At 34.5% G+C, this 14351-nt stretch overlaps 1 protein-coding gene across 2 annotated transcripts in view; it reads right to left on the minus strand.

Annotated features, from left to right (window-relative positions):
* The window catches only part of LOC113392859 (uncharacterized), a 156418-nt gene that overhangs the window by 111337 nt on the left and 30730 nt on the right, over nucleotides 1-14351 (minus strand). For both annotated transcript variants that reach the window (XM_064219052.1, XM_064219051.1), the window contains exons 2-3: nucleotides 4263-4326; nucleotides 2643-2779 (exon numbers count right to left, since the gene is read on the minus strand). In XM_064219052.1, the coding sequence (XP_064075122.1) occupies nucleotides 2643-2765 (123 nt within the window). In that variant the 5' untranslated portion in view covers nucleotides 2766-2779; nucleotides 4263-4326. The remainder of the gene's footprint in view (nucleotides 1-2642; nucleotides 2780-4262; nucleotides 4327-14351) is intronic.

Genomic DNA, 14351 nt, shown 5'->3' on the forward strand with positions numbered 1-14351 from the left:
TTGCTTTATTATTTTGTCTAGTATAAGGCATTGTATGGCAGACCTAAGGACTTGAGCGATTATATTATGGACTGATTTTACTACGCTACGCTTAGAATTTTGTAAAAAAAAAGGGTTTACTAAAGCCATTTTTCTTTGGAGCACTGTAATTCAAAAACAGCGATGGCAACCAAACCAAAAACTGAATGAATAATGGGCTTTGATGCCTAAAAGTTGAAGTTAAATAAAAGTAAATTTCTTGCAACGGTGGTACGTAGAATTTAAAAACACAAGCTCCCACTGAGACATTAAGTCTTACCACCCAGTAGCTAATTGCTCCTCTTCCCCCGAACATTAATTTACTAATAATAACTGATCTACGGTTAATTACCACATAAACCAATTTAAATGACAAGTCACGAATAACGGGCACTTTCTTTTATTAAAAAATGAAAATGGGAGTCATTATTATACTTGAGAATATAATTGATCCTCGTAACGAGTAAAATCAAAAATCATATACATATAAACACAGCTCACAGATACAAAGTCCGGTGATAGTAAAAATCAAAAATCAAAACCAAAATATACTTTATTCAAGTAGGCTTTTACAAGCACTTTTGAATCGTCATTTAACAAACTATTTAAAGTAAAGCTACCACCGGGTCGGAATGTAGAATCCACCGAGAAGAACCGGCAAGAAACTCAGTAGTTACTCTTTTTCAACATCTAAAAATACAGTCATGTTGTTAGTTAAATACAATTATATATGTATGTTATATATCCTGCCGGGAAGTCAACAAGCATTAATTCCACGCCTCTATCATCAATATAATCTTGTATCGAATAATATGCCTTCTTTACCAATGTATTTTTAACAATTGACTTGAATCAATGAAACGGCAAAGTTAAAAATGTCTGCGGATTTTATTATAGAATCGGATACCTTGTCCCAAGAATGATTTATTGACTTTGCGGAGTCGGAAATTTGGCGTTCTAAGCTTATCCTTACTTCTTGTGCACATACAATGATTATCACTGATAATCATTAAGACAATAGTAGGGTGGGCCAATTCAAATTATCCCGAGAGACCAAAGTTCAATTCCAGAACAGAAGAAATTTTAGAAGTAAAAAAAAATCAAACATATACTTAATTCAAGTAGGCTTTTACAAGCGCTTTTGAATCGTTATTTTACAAACTATATTAAGTTAATCTACCACCGGTTTGGAATGTAGATTCTACCGAGAAGTAGATACAACCGGAACACAACAATACTAAATACTGCTGTTGGACGTTACAATAATTGATAATTGGGTGCTCAGACGGGCTCGCACAAAGACTCACTACCCTCTGTCTGTCTGTCAGTATTATATATATCTGGATATACATATTGCTTAAAACATATTGAAGCGTTAGACATCACACAACACATCCCGCAAGGAGTGTCTAGTACTAAGATTACAAATATCTTTTCGTTTTTGAATAGTGAATAAAGATCTGTTTACACATATCCAAGTTAAATTATATCGGCATGCATTAGTTGAGTGTCGTGCTTAAAAACTGTACACATGTGCACGGAAATAAAAACATTCATTCGATTTCTGCTTTCAACAATTTAGTTTTCTTTTAAAATTAAATCAACACGTTACGCAATTATTTTTAATGATATAGGCAGGCGGACGGTGAAATCAGCGACCTCGTGGTAAGTTATCACCACCGCCCATAGACATTAGCGCTGTAAGAAATATTAACCATTCCTTACATCGCCAATTCGCTAACTAAGATGCTATGTTCCTTGTGCCAGTAGCTACACTGGCTCACTCTTCAAACCGAAATACAACAATAGTATTTATTGCTGCTTGGCCGTAGAATTTAGGATGTGTATGGTACCTACCCAGACGGGCTTCCACAAAACCCCACTACCAAGTACATAACATAAATCTTATAAAAATAACATCTTATTTCCTATATTTGGTGGCGGATTGAGTTAAGAAATATTAACGGATGGTTAATATTTCTTAAAACGCCAATATCTTTGGACGGCGTGTTAAGAAATTTCTTTACAAAAACACAACAAAGATATTCTGTGATAGATCGCTTCGCTCAAATTCTCCCAAATAATATCTCCAATCGTTTATATTTACGGAAACATTATGAGTAAGCCCAGATTGCGAAGTACCGTCTCAATAGACGAGTATTCACGTGGAATAGATGACAATAAACCCGTGACACAGCGCCGACAGTTCCGATACAAAATATTTGAATAATGGAAAAACATTTTCTTCGTGTTATAGTTCATCTTTCAAATCATAATAAAATATATGAAAGTAATACTGGGAACCTTTTCGGGTCGAGAAATTCACGAAATAAAATTTTCCGATGCGTCAGGAATCTGCGTTTTACGAGTTCCTTAATAAATTCAAATTTGGGTACGCAGTCAAACCAAGATTTTTATCTTATATTATTAAATAGATAAAATTTTATAAATCTATTCAATGAAGGTGATTTTTCGACAAAGCTTATATATTTTGTTTTTCGATGTAACATCAAAGTCGAGTATAATATTTTAATTAATTATAATGAAAAACGCTTTTTTAATTATGAAAAATTGGAGGATTGTGTTACACATTTTTCGCCTCGTTATCGTCTTGGGTCACTGACCTTAGGGGTTGATGAATGATGTCTGGCTGCTGCGGAGTGAGCTCGTCGCGTGGCGCGGTAATGGAGCCGACGGAGCGCGCCGCCGAGCCGCTCCGGGGAGCCGTCACCGCGGGCCACTGTCATACCGCCTTCTGGACCTAGCACAAGGAACTTCTGTATCAACACATTCAAATGTCCAGTTTATTCAGGACGTAACAGGTATATACATCTCAAATGGCCCAGTGGACGGAAAAGATTTCAACCCAACTTGATGACTTCTGCATCGAATCAGCCGAAGAACAATAGAGTTTTTATTTGCATTTGACTGTTGACGGTGGAGGTAAATATCGTGAGGAAACCAGCATATGTCGTAAGAAATTCTGCGAATTGCCTATTTACCAACTCGTATTAGAACAGCGTGATGGAAAAATATCCGAGCTCCTTCTTTAAGTAGACGAGACGAGTTTTGCGTAAGTAATGATCGAGGAATTTTAAAAGTCTGCAAAATGAAGGAGTTCTAAATAATATAACAAATGTTAATTTCGTATTTACAGTGACATTCGAATCTTGTATTTTCGTCGCGGCCCGTGGGAATCCGCTCGTGTAAGGATATCGTCCTTCACAAATGCTAACACGGTAGGTGTTAGCATTTGTGATTGGTTCGTGTACAAGTGTTTGAACATGATGATAACGCTTCCGTGGAGAATAGTGTCTTCACGGAGAGGAGCGCGTACTGCGAGGTGACTATTTACCATTTAACAATATTTTACTCATTTTCATTTGTTATTTGAAGTCAAATCGTTTACGTGAATTTTAAGGACGTCCGTCCCAATTAATTGAGCTGATCTTTCTCTCATAGGGTATGTGAAGTTTTGTTGACAAAACTATTGAATATTCTAGATTTCTACATTTACAGACTGGATTTACATTTGAACAGGACTCTTTAGTATTGTTTTCCTTCAGTTAGACGGGCCAGTAATCACAGACACGAGGGACATAACATCTTAGTTTTATAGTTTGGTGGCGCATTAGCGTTATAAGGAATAGTCAATACAATACAAGATTATATAAAATATAAAAAGCGTGGACTTACAATTACGAGTATTTATTTATTCTAGATATTCTAGATTCTATTATATATATATATATATAATTGTACTTTACTGACATACTCTGTAATTAAAATGGTGGAAAAGAGTAACTACTGAGGTATCGGTTTTTCTTGGTAGAATATACTTTCCGATGTATATACATAATCGAACTTTCAGTCCAGGCGCGCTGCTTAAATGAATATCGGCGTGCATGGCGTCGCACGGGTGACGCTCCTGCTCACAATACGTAAATATAAATATACAAATTAAATTATATTTGTTAAGTTCATTATACAATACAACAATATACAAGATTTAGATAAAAAAACAAAAAGAAATATTTCAAAAGTTGAAAATCAACTCTAGTATAATATGTACGTATTATACATAAAAATTTTCCCCTTGAATCATTCTTTGTACTGGTGAAAATTGCATTAAACATACAGACGGCGGGAAGAGACTCTGTTTTATACTATGTAGAGATTTATATATCTTAAAGAAACAAGTTCTTGCTGAGCGATTACCAACTGTATAAGTGTATTAACCAAACCTGCGACGTGTTCAGGGGAGGGGCGAGATGATTGGATCTTGGAAGCCTGGTTACGCCCATCCGACTGAAACAAACAAAATATGTCATGTATTTAAACATTCATGGAGAAAAACAACGTGGTCGAATTTAAGCGTACATTATATGAACTTGCGAGAATAATGATTGTTACGTAAGAACGTTTCACTTCAGAAACGTCTGTTGCAATTGCTTACATTTTTTAAAAATACATATTAGGTAATCTTGTGTCTATGGGCGCATATGTACTCATTGGCTTTGTAAGATCTTTTCTCTATTCTCTTTGATCCCCTCTCTCCCGATTATTTGAAAGGCAAATTCAAATTTCTTTGTGATAACCACAATCGTCAACAACGTTCTAAGGATTCTTACCTTCTTTCTGTCCCTACTCCCACTTCCGGTTTCGTCTCTTATTCCTACTCCGTTCAAGTTGTCCGATTATGGAACAAAGTACCCGAACATATTAGAAAAGCTACCTCAAAATTTACTTTTAAAACTCGTCTACGTGAGCACATATTGTCAGAAAGCCCCTAGCTCTTATGATTTCTGTTATGTACTATTATTATTAAATTAACTATTGTTATATTATATATATGTTTTTACGATAGACAGTATATATCAATGTTTATTTTGTAGATACTATATGGATATGTATGTATATGTTTTTTTTTTATGTAGGTTTATATAAGTATGTGCATATATTGTTATATATTGTTAATTAATTTAATTACCGCCTTCATGGTTTTTCTGTTTGACCTAAAGGTTGACTGGCAGAGAATGCCTTCAGGCATTAAGTCCGCCTTTTGTCCCATTAACTTTATGGTGGTCAATAAAGCATTTAAATAAAATAAATAAATAAATAAGATATATAATCCATTCCCTCCGACGTCCATGCTCCACCAACCTTGGACACGTGGGATGTTATATCCCTCGTGTCTGTTACACTACTACTACACTGGCTCACTTTCATATCAAAACACGACAATGTTGAGTATTGGTGTTTGGCAGTAAAATTTAAGACGAGTGGGCGGTTCCTACCCAGACGGGGTAAGACAGACACTTGTATGGGGTAATTTTATTACAGTTTACTGTTTAATGGATATTATGGAACGATGATTATATGGAAACGAACCGCACTGAACGTCGGTCGGTTAATTTTTTTTACATATTAACGTATTATGAAAATTTGAGTAATATGTCGAAGTCCTTTTTCTTACATTAAAATAAAAAGAGTAAAAACGCTGTCAGATAAAGGAGATACATAATTCATTATTTAATGAATAGAGCTTGTTGAAAGATCAGAATTGAGTCCCTGTGTGATCTTATAGTACCTAAAGTATCTACATATATATATATAATATAGAACTATTAGACGATGTTGATCATTTTGATACAATCTGTGATAATCACTGTTGATCATGAACATTAAATACGAGCAGTAAGGATAAGCTTACAAATTTCTGACTCCGCAAAATCAAATCAATTCTGCGACTATATACAGGGTTAGTCGTATTCCCGTTAGGAGGCAATAGAGGTGATCAGTTGCGATAATTTTAACCCCCATATACATGACGCAAAGTGAACCATTTTTTGAGTAATCACGTTTATTAGCTTTTTTCAAAAAAAGTCAAAAGTGCAGGTACTAAAATTTATTTAAAAAAAAATTAACAATTTAAATCTCGTTTTTTCTTCTGATTTATAAAAAAAAATAAACAATGGTCATTTATAAATATTAAAACAGTAATTATTTATCGGTCCAAATTTTAAAATGCGAGATGGAAAACGATATTTTATCAAAATATTTTTGAATTTTTACCACAAAAATGACTTAAAAACAAAAAAAAAATCGTTAAGTTAAGTAAAGACTTGCATACGCAAAAGCGGAAGTCACGTCGAACAAGAACTTGAGCTAAGAAAACGGTAATGTTTTTAAAATAATCTGCAAGACAAATTTGATAACGATTTTTGTTTTTTTAATTATACCCTGTATATATATATTTTAAATCAATGACTTCGTAATTAAAATGGTAGAAAAGAGTTCCAACTGAGTTTCTTACCAGCAAATTAAAGTAGGTATTCTTGAGCTGGTGTCTAGGTTACAGAAATAACATAATATTGTCATGTAAGGAGACGATTCGAAAGTATTATGAACGTTAAACTTGAACCTATAGTAATATTACAAAGAGCTTGAATTGTTTATTTGTATGTAGGGGCTAATCTCCGGAACTAATAATCTAATTCCAAATATATTTTCACTGGTAAAAAGCTACATTATTCCAGAGTGCTATTGAGTATAATATATTGCCCCGTCTTCACACTGGTGCAATGCTGATACTAAATATACTAGAGTATGTTTTTATAGACAACGTTCACAGTTTTACAGTAATTAGACAATACAAACTGCCTGCAACGCGTGCGTTTTAAATCTGTAATATCTTCGAAAATATTCATTTAAATTACATGCTGTAAAGGGCCATATTGATCTATATTCAGTGCACAATGTATTTAAGGTATTTAATTGGATAAGGATTAAAGCTGTCTCGCTTAAAAAATAAGCCATTATTCCTCGTAAAAAGTAAACAAAAAAAATGTTTATTGTGGATTATCCCTAAGAGATAGAGATATACCATCCAAGACTTTTTTGTAGACCTTTTTAGGGTGTACAATACTGTAGTACATTATTTTGTTCTATCTAGTAGGGTTCAGCCAGCGTTTGCAGTGTAAGCGCAAAAAAAATGTGCTTATTTACATCACACTAGAAACCTCTTCGGTTTCTAGTAAAGTATTTTTATTTTTATTTAGATTTGCGTACTTAAACAACTAAGACAAGAAAAAGAAAAAGAACGAAAGTCACGCGGATTATTTATACGTTGTATTAACGAAATGAATTGGTGTTTTCGTTATCTGTACCGAAGTAAGCCAGGGCGGATCGCTAGTATAAAACCGAGTGACCTCATTCTATCCAAGCCGGTATAAAAAGTTGTATTCGTGATATGATAACAATCATCCTTTCCACCACACCTTCAGTAATAAAGACGATACCCTAAAGAACCCTCGCATAGACGCCTCGAGTTATTTCTGAGGATTATTTATTCATTTAGGTCACCAGCTATGTAAATGTTGTACGTTTTAAATTATAAAATATTATATAAATGCAATTCCCTAAGTTTACATCAAACATTATTTGAGAAATACTTAGGTCTGAGGCGTTTATTTTCGAAACGGTTGCATATATTTTTTTATGGTTAGTTGGCATTGGAGGCTCATCTCATGGAAAGTTATTACCACCGCCCATTGGTGCAAAACCGGTTGACTTGCGTTGCCGGTTTTTAAGAAAAAAGGAAAAATTCTTTTCTTAAAGTCGTATCGCTTCGGAAAAACGATTTTTGTCATTCAATACGCCCGTATAACGATTCTATATTGAATAAATATTTTGCTTTTGATTTTTTATGTAATTACTGTGCAAAAGTGTTCATTATTAAAGTTTTATTTATAAAAAATATGTTTTAGCTTAAGCTTCAAATTTAAAAAAAAATAACCGACGCTTAATTTAAATGTGATTAAACGGGAAGAATTCCTTTCCAAAAAAGTAACAATTATCCAACCTTTTTATTGTACAAATGTACGTACATCGTATTTTCTTACAAAATGCTGTTCGAAAATTGTGATGCCGTCTGCCAAGAAACAATCAAAGTATTAGTAAGAGACAGCAACGGCACAGACAGCACGTCTGTGGGGAATTTAAAGAAACACTTTCAAAAATAAGAATATAATTTCATATCGGTTGATGAAGAACAGAGTTCTGATGTAAATAACAAAAAAATACTATTAAATTAGACCTCCTTTTTTTGTTTGTTACATCATAATATATGAAATGAAAATTTGCCCGGTATTTGTCAAATGGAATATATTTTATAGCAACAGTCTTTAAAGATAAAAATATTATTCATAATTTTTCGAAAAAATTCTGGAAAAATAATTTACCATTTGTTAAAATTTTGTTAAAAGAATATATAAAAAATAAATATCCAAAAAATACATAAATTTCATAATAGTATCGTTTTGGCTTCGCAAGGATGTTAATTATTCATAAAAATATATATATAATATACATATAAATTATCTTTCCACCAGTGAAAAAAGGTTAGAAGAGGATCTTTCGTACCGGCACTTAGGGTAAAGGCAAACAAACATTGTTTGTCGGTAGCACACATGTCTACTACACGTTTATTACATAAACATTAACACACCGACACATGCAAAACACGAGATGAATCAAATCACAATAAGGCATATGAAAGACTTGTGATTCGTGGAATCGATAAAGATGTTCTAACCACTGGGCCGTCTCGGTTCTTTCGCTTTCTGAGATTCGGTAGTATAAGTACCAAGTTTCACAACATTAAGCAACCTGAGAAATATTACTCTACTGAAAAACTCAATAACTTTTTATCAGCCCGACCGGGGATTGCACACAGCATTCCGAATTCTGAAGTCTTATCAGTTAGCTAATAGATCAAGGCATTTAAAGACAGATCTCTTGTTGCATGCTATAACTATAGGCAATTTGATTTTGCTAAATCAATTTATTGGATCAAATTACAATAAAATATTAAACCAATTCTTTACCTTCAATTATTAATTAAAACTTTACACTTAAATACAATGAAAGTTTTTAAAATATTTTGGTTTTTTTTTTCCAGAAGTAACACCATTTTTAAATGATATCAAGCTTAAAGTATGACGTAGCCTCATTAAGTACTCAATAGTCAGACAGGCAGGCTGGATGAAGTACCTCCAAAAATTGTCGAAGCGATTTCGAATTTCGTTTTCGTCCAAATGAATTATCTGTCAGTTGATTGAAACACAATGTCAAAGAGGTTAAACGGTTAAAATGAGCGATTATCGATCGCTGGCACGTGATAAATCAAAAACATACATACGAGTATGTCATTTCCATACATTTTAATAATCGCTTTAGGATCTTGTCTAAGCCGCACACACGGTGCCGCTAAGCGATGTGAAAACCAAATCGTCGATGAACAGCGGTTCCCTGAACACTTTACACAAGCTTTAAGCTTAAAAGTAAAGAGATAATTGTGTCAATAAAAATAAGCAACTGCTTAACATTTTTATTTGAAGTGATGGAAAAAAGTCACTACTTTTTATTTACATAAGAATTATTAACATTAAATATATACAATTATGAATTAAAAATAGTTACCCCTTCCTACGCTGCTCCAGTGCTGGTTGGTGTATACCCATGAGGCTGAATTCCATTGAAATTAGTCATATGTAGGTTTCCTCGCGATGTTTTCCCTTCACCGTCGAGCACGAGATGAATTATAGACACAAACACATTTAAAACCACTGGGCCATCACGACATAACTGTATCTAAGAAAAATATCTAAGAAATTTTCGTTCTTCAGCATGAAATAAAATGTAATAATCTGCAGGTTTAATGTTATAAGTAAATTCAAGAGACTTGTTAAATTACAGGAGTTGATATACGATCTTTTTATTCAAGATATGGACGAACTCTCAGGGGGGAGGGAAGTCACGAGCGAAATGGCTCTTAAGTTATATTACGACACAGAAACATAAAATGGCGAACAAGGTTTATTAAATCTACGTATTTGTACATTTTTGGTATAATTGGATATATATATATTATATATAGGCGAACATTATGAAGAAGTATGCATCTATCGGATGAAAGATCTCCATGAACCTGCCGATCTACAGTGGAGCTGTGTAGCGGAAGGTCCAAATCATTCTCTGTAACAGAACACTACTGAATTAGTTAACAATTTATTTTAAATAAATTGTTAACTAATTCAGTAGTGAAAATGGAAGAATGGCCCGACTAATTAGTGTCACTTATTAACCCATCAACGTGTTTACACCGTGAATTTGAAACTTAATGCTATAGACGGCTGTTGTGCGTAACCTTGGTCCCAATTTCCCAAATATCATCCTCGATCTATGTCACCTCACATGTCACCTTTGTCCCTCACAAGGGGACAATACGTTGCAATTTACTTAACATAATAGGCTTCCGTGGCTTTGTATTGTAACAACAAAACAAAAGGCATTATATTAACTAAATAAATGGGTCGCCTAAACCAATAAGCCGATATCGTTAAAAGCTATTTTCTTGTAAAATCGAACTACTTAAAAATAATGCGAGCAAATGCAATAAGTGCTGAAAGGCGAAACCCGATTACCGACACTCGGAAGTATTGCTTCGCGAACGTATAATGTCGTCTAGCCCGGTTTCTTTTTATTTACGTTTATTTTAGTGACTTCTACATTAAATAAAGGTAGACCCGATGTTAAGTGGTCAGCTCCACCCATAGACATTGCCATTGGCCCCAAGTTTTGTATATTGACGATTTAAGGTATGGTTACTATTTCCTACATTTCCGATGTCATTGGGTAGTAGACTTATCATGAAGTCTGCCTTCCTATATCAAGTAAGTGCATTCGAATTTCACAAAGACTTTTGAAGTCATAGTTTCTTTCGTAACTGTGTATAAAAGGCTACAATATGCTGTGCATTTTAAATTTAGCCGAGCAAAGTCGTGACGAGCGCTAGTGACAGATAAAAATGACAGACAGTAGGGGTCACATTGAACAGCGTTAATAAGTGATATCAGTTTATATTTATTTACCAGTGGGAAGTTATTATAATGGGTTCAGGATCGAAGATGGTCCGAAGTTTCAAATTTTCCATTCCTTAAGCTACCTAGAGGCGAATTGTATGGTTTATAGAAAATATATTGTTGGTGTACCTTTTCGTGACGTACTCCATAATATTAAAATTATTAGCAACCGATTTAATTGCACGCATTATGTTACTTAAACCTAATTCAGATTTTATGAAAATCGATCTAACGAATTTTTGGAACATATTTTTCCAAGAAAAAAAAATGGATGCCATGTTTTCCCTTTCAACAATTGAGAAACATATTTCTATTGAAATCCAATATTTCTGTGATATCATAGCCAACGCCATTCGATTTACAAATGTAATAAGTAAACATCGTTGTCATGCGATATTGAACACGATAATTATGATAATCAACATGTAAAGGTGCCGATACTGCGCAACGATGTATGTCAGCGTTAGACGTTCCCATTGACATACACGGACGAGCTATGTGTTTGTTGAGAGGGCTCCAGATTTTTATATACGCTGTGGAAAGTGCGCGTTAAACTTGTTACCTCCTTTATGAAGCCCGTTACTGATCCTTAACCCAAATAGGGTTCCCTTAAGCGGTTAGGATTAGGTATGGCCTTCGGGCGACCCTGTCTGTTTATGGGCAATTTACATTTATTGTGACCACTGTTCCACATGTTTGAAATTTTATCGGATTGATTTAACTTTGAAAATGTTGTCTTCTGTTTTTCAAATATCTAATTTATAGAAAAAGTTAATTGGGTACTGTTTCGTGCCGATCGTATACCCAATTGCACATTTAAATTGCACAGGGATTATTATGGTCTTCATAATGAATGCCTATTGTTGTCAATGACCTGATAAGGGTCTTGTCCTGTATTTTCAAGAATTAAATGAAAGACGGTCTTTTGTTTTTTAATTATAATACAGCTATAGCATTGATAGAGTGATATTTATTCTACAATATTAATTTAAACTGCCTCGTTAGTCTAATCAATAAATATAAGGCTGCAGATTTTGCAGTCTTGAGTTCAAACCCAGGGTAAACCTAGTTATTTGGTGTTTCCGTCGCAAAATTCTCAGTTGCAGCTCGGTGTCTAGAAGTTGGATGTGTGTACCTGTGCCTCGGAAAGCACGTTTAGCCGTTGATGTGAAGCCTGAACTCTTCGGTCGTTGCAAATTAGTCGTTTCGTCGGATTATGAGTACGTGAGCTCACATTAGACAAAAGCCATCTCTGGTAAGTAGAAACACCTCCTGCTTGGGGCTTTATATTCCTCGTTGATTCATTGCGGATTGGTGACAAAAATTGCATTCGTTTCACAAAGATTCCCTCGCAATATGTTCCTACACCGATGAGATTTTTAAAAATAATTAAGTTCGTAAAAATTTAGCGGAACTTGCTCGGATCTGACACGCGATTATCGGTCCTCATTCACGCTTTCTAACCACTGTGCCTCCTTGAGTAAAAGTAAAACTGTACACATTAAGCTAAAATACAAAAATGACCCAAATTTTGTCTAAAACGTCTAGGTACAAAGTAATCATAAAATAATAATTCGATTAGCACCAAGTACGCTCACAAAATACGCATGAAACTATTGAAAGGAATCATGAAACTCTCGATATATATGTTAAAGTAAACATTACTGTTCACATACGGGTCGCTTGAAAACCATAATTGAACTAGATTGAAGTTAAAAGCAAGCAGGTCCGTGTTACACGGCGAAATGCAATAAAAGCATTTCTCGACGAACAGGTACCTCATACGTATTAAAAATTGAATTTAGACCCGACGTTCACAGAGGCAATGCGATGCTATGAATATAACTACCCATAAATCATTCCTAGAATATATTACGGTTGATGTTATAGCCGAGTTAGCCCAGTGGTTAGAACACGTGCATCTTACCCGATGATTTCGGGTTCAAACCCAGGCAAGCACCACTGCATTTTCATTAGCTTAATTTGTGTTTATAATTCATCTCGTACTCGGCGGTGAATGAAAACGTCGTGAGGAAACCTGCAGCTGTCTAATTTCAATGAAATTCTGCCACATGTGTATCTCACCAACCCGCATTGGAGCAGCGTGGTGGAATATGCTCCAAACCTTCACCTCAAAGGCTTGTAGCAGCAGTGGGAATGTACAGGCTGTTAATGTAATGTTAAAAAAAATCCATAGAGGTTATGATGCTGTTTGAATATTTTTTTTAGAACATTTTATAAATTTAAAATATATACAACTAAATATAATGCGCAAAGATATTTTTTCTTTTTTTTATGATATTGGGAGGTGGACGAGCATATGGGCCACCTGATGGTAAGTGGTCACCACCGCCCATAGACAATGGCGTTGTAAGAAATATTAACCATTCCTTACATCACCAACCTTGGGAACCAAAATGTTACGTCCGTTGTGTCTGTAGTTACACTGGCTCACTCACCCTTCAAGCCGGAACACAACAATATTGAGTACTGCTATTTGGCGGTAGAATATCTGATGAGTGGGTGGTACCTATCCAGACGGACTTGCACAAAGCCCTCACCAAGTAAATATATCTTCGCTTCGTTTGTGAACAGCGAACCTAAGTTGATGTTGGAATAAGTGCACGAAAGAACAAATGTTCGTTCAAAGAGCGACAAAGGAATTGAATTAGATTAAGTTTCCATTCGCTGCCTTAGAATAGTTTTGCTCTTTCCTAGTTAAGTTGACGTCATAAAGTTACGGTGACACGATTACTTTGTCGGATTTATTGTCGAGTAGTATTTGAAGTGTTGATCTTCAAATACTACTTCGACATAAAATTTATTGTCGAGTAGTATTTGAAGATCAACACTTTGGAGAAAATATAATCATTTCAAAGAACGTGAAAATAACGCTCATTCTTTCAATAGTCTAAATTGAACTTATATAACGCTGCATCCTTTCGTATAAGTTTTGTTTATATTGGTTTAGTAGCTTATTCCAGTTAGGCATTACAAAAAACACATTTTTTTAGCTCGGATTTATTAACTTATGAATGTTGTTTAGGGGGTAATTACTATAACAAAGTTGTCTATTTCTTCTTCTTCCTTTTTCTTTCTAACGTCGAATCAACGATGACATAAAAACTGGTTTTAACAAAACACCACCCGGTCGACGTATTCAGGACAATAGTTACTTTTATGGTAACAGCGTAAGCCGATTTTTGTCCCAGTGGTTATGGGACGATAGCTGTCACATAAAAAATCGGTTATGGTCTCATTTTAAGCAGTAGATGGACTGGAGCTAAAATTGAAGAGGAATCTTGATTTCAGTTAACTGAATTGTTAGAATTTATCAAAGAATTAATTTCAGACAGCGGGTAAAAGTTACTGGTCGGTAAGTTAGGTTAGACAGTAAACAAAATCAAA

Source organism: Vanessa tameamea, chromosome 25, assembly GCF_037043105.1.
Source record: "Vanessa tameamea isolate UH-Manoa-2023 chromosome 25, ilVanTame1 primary haplotype, whole genome shotgun sequence".
In the NCBI taxonomy this organism is placed as follows: domain Eukaryota; kingdom Metazoa; phylum Arthropoda; class Insecta; order Lepidoptera; family Nymphalidae; genus Vanessa; species Vanessa tameamea.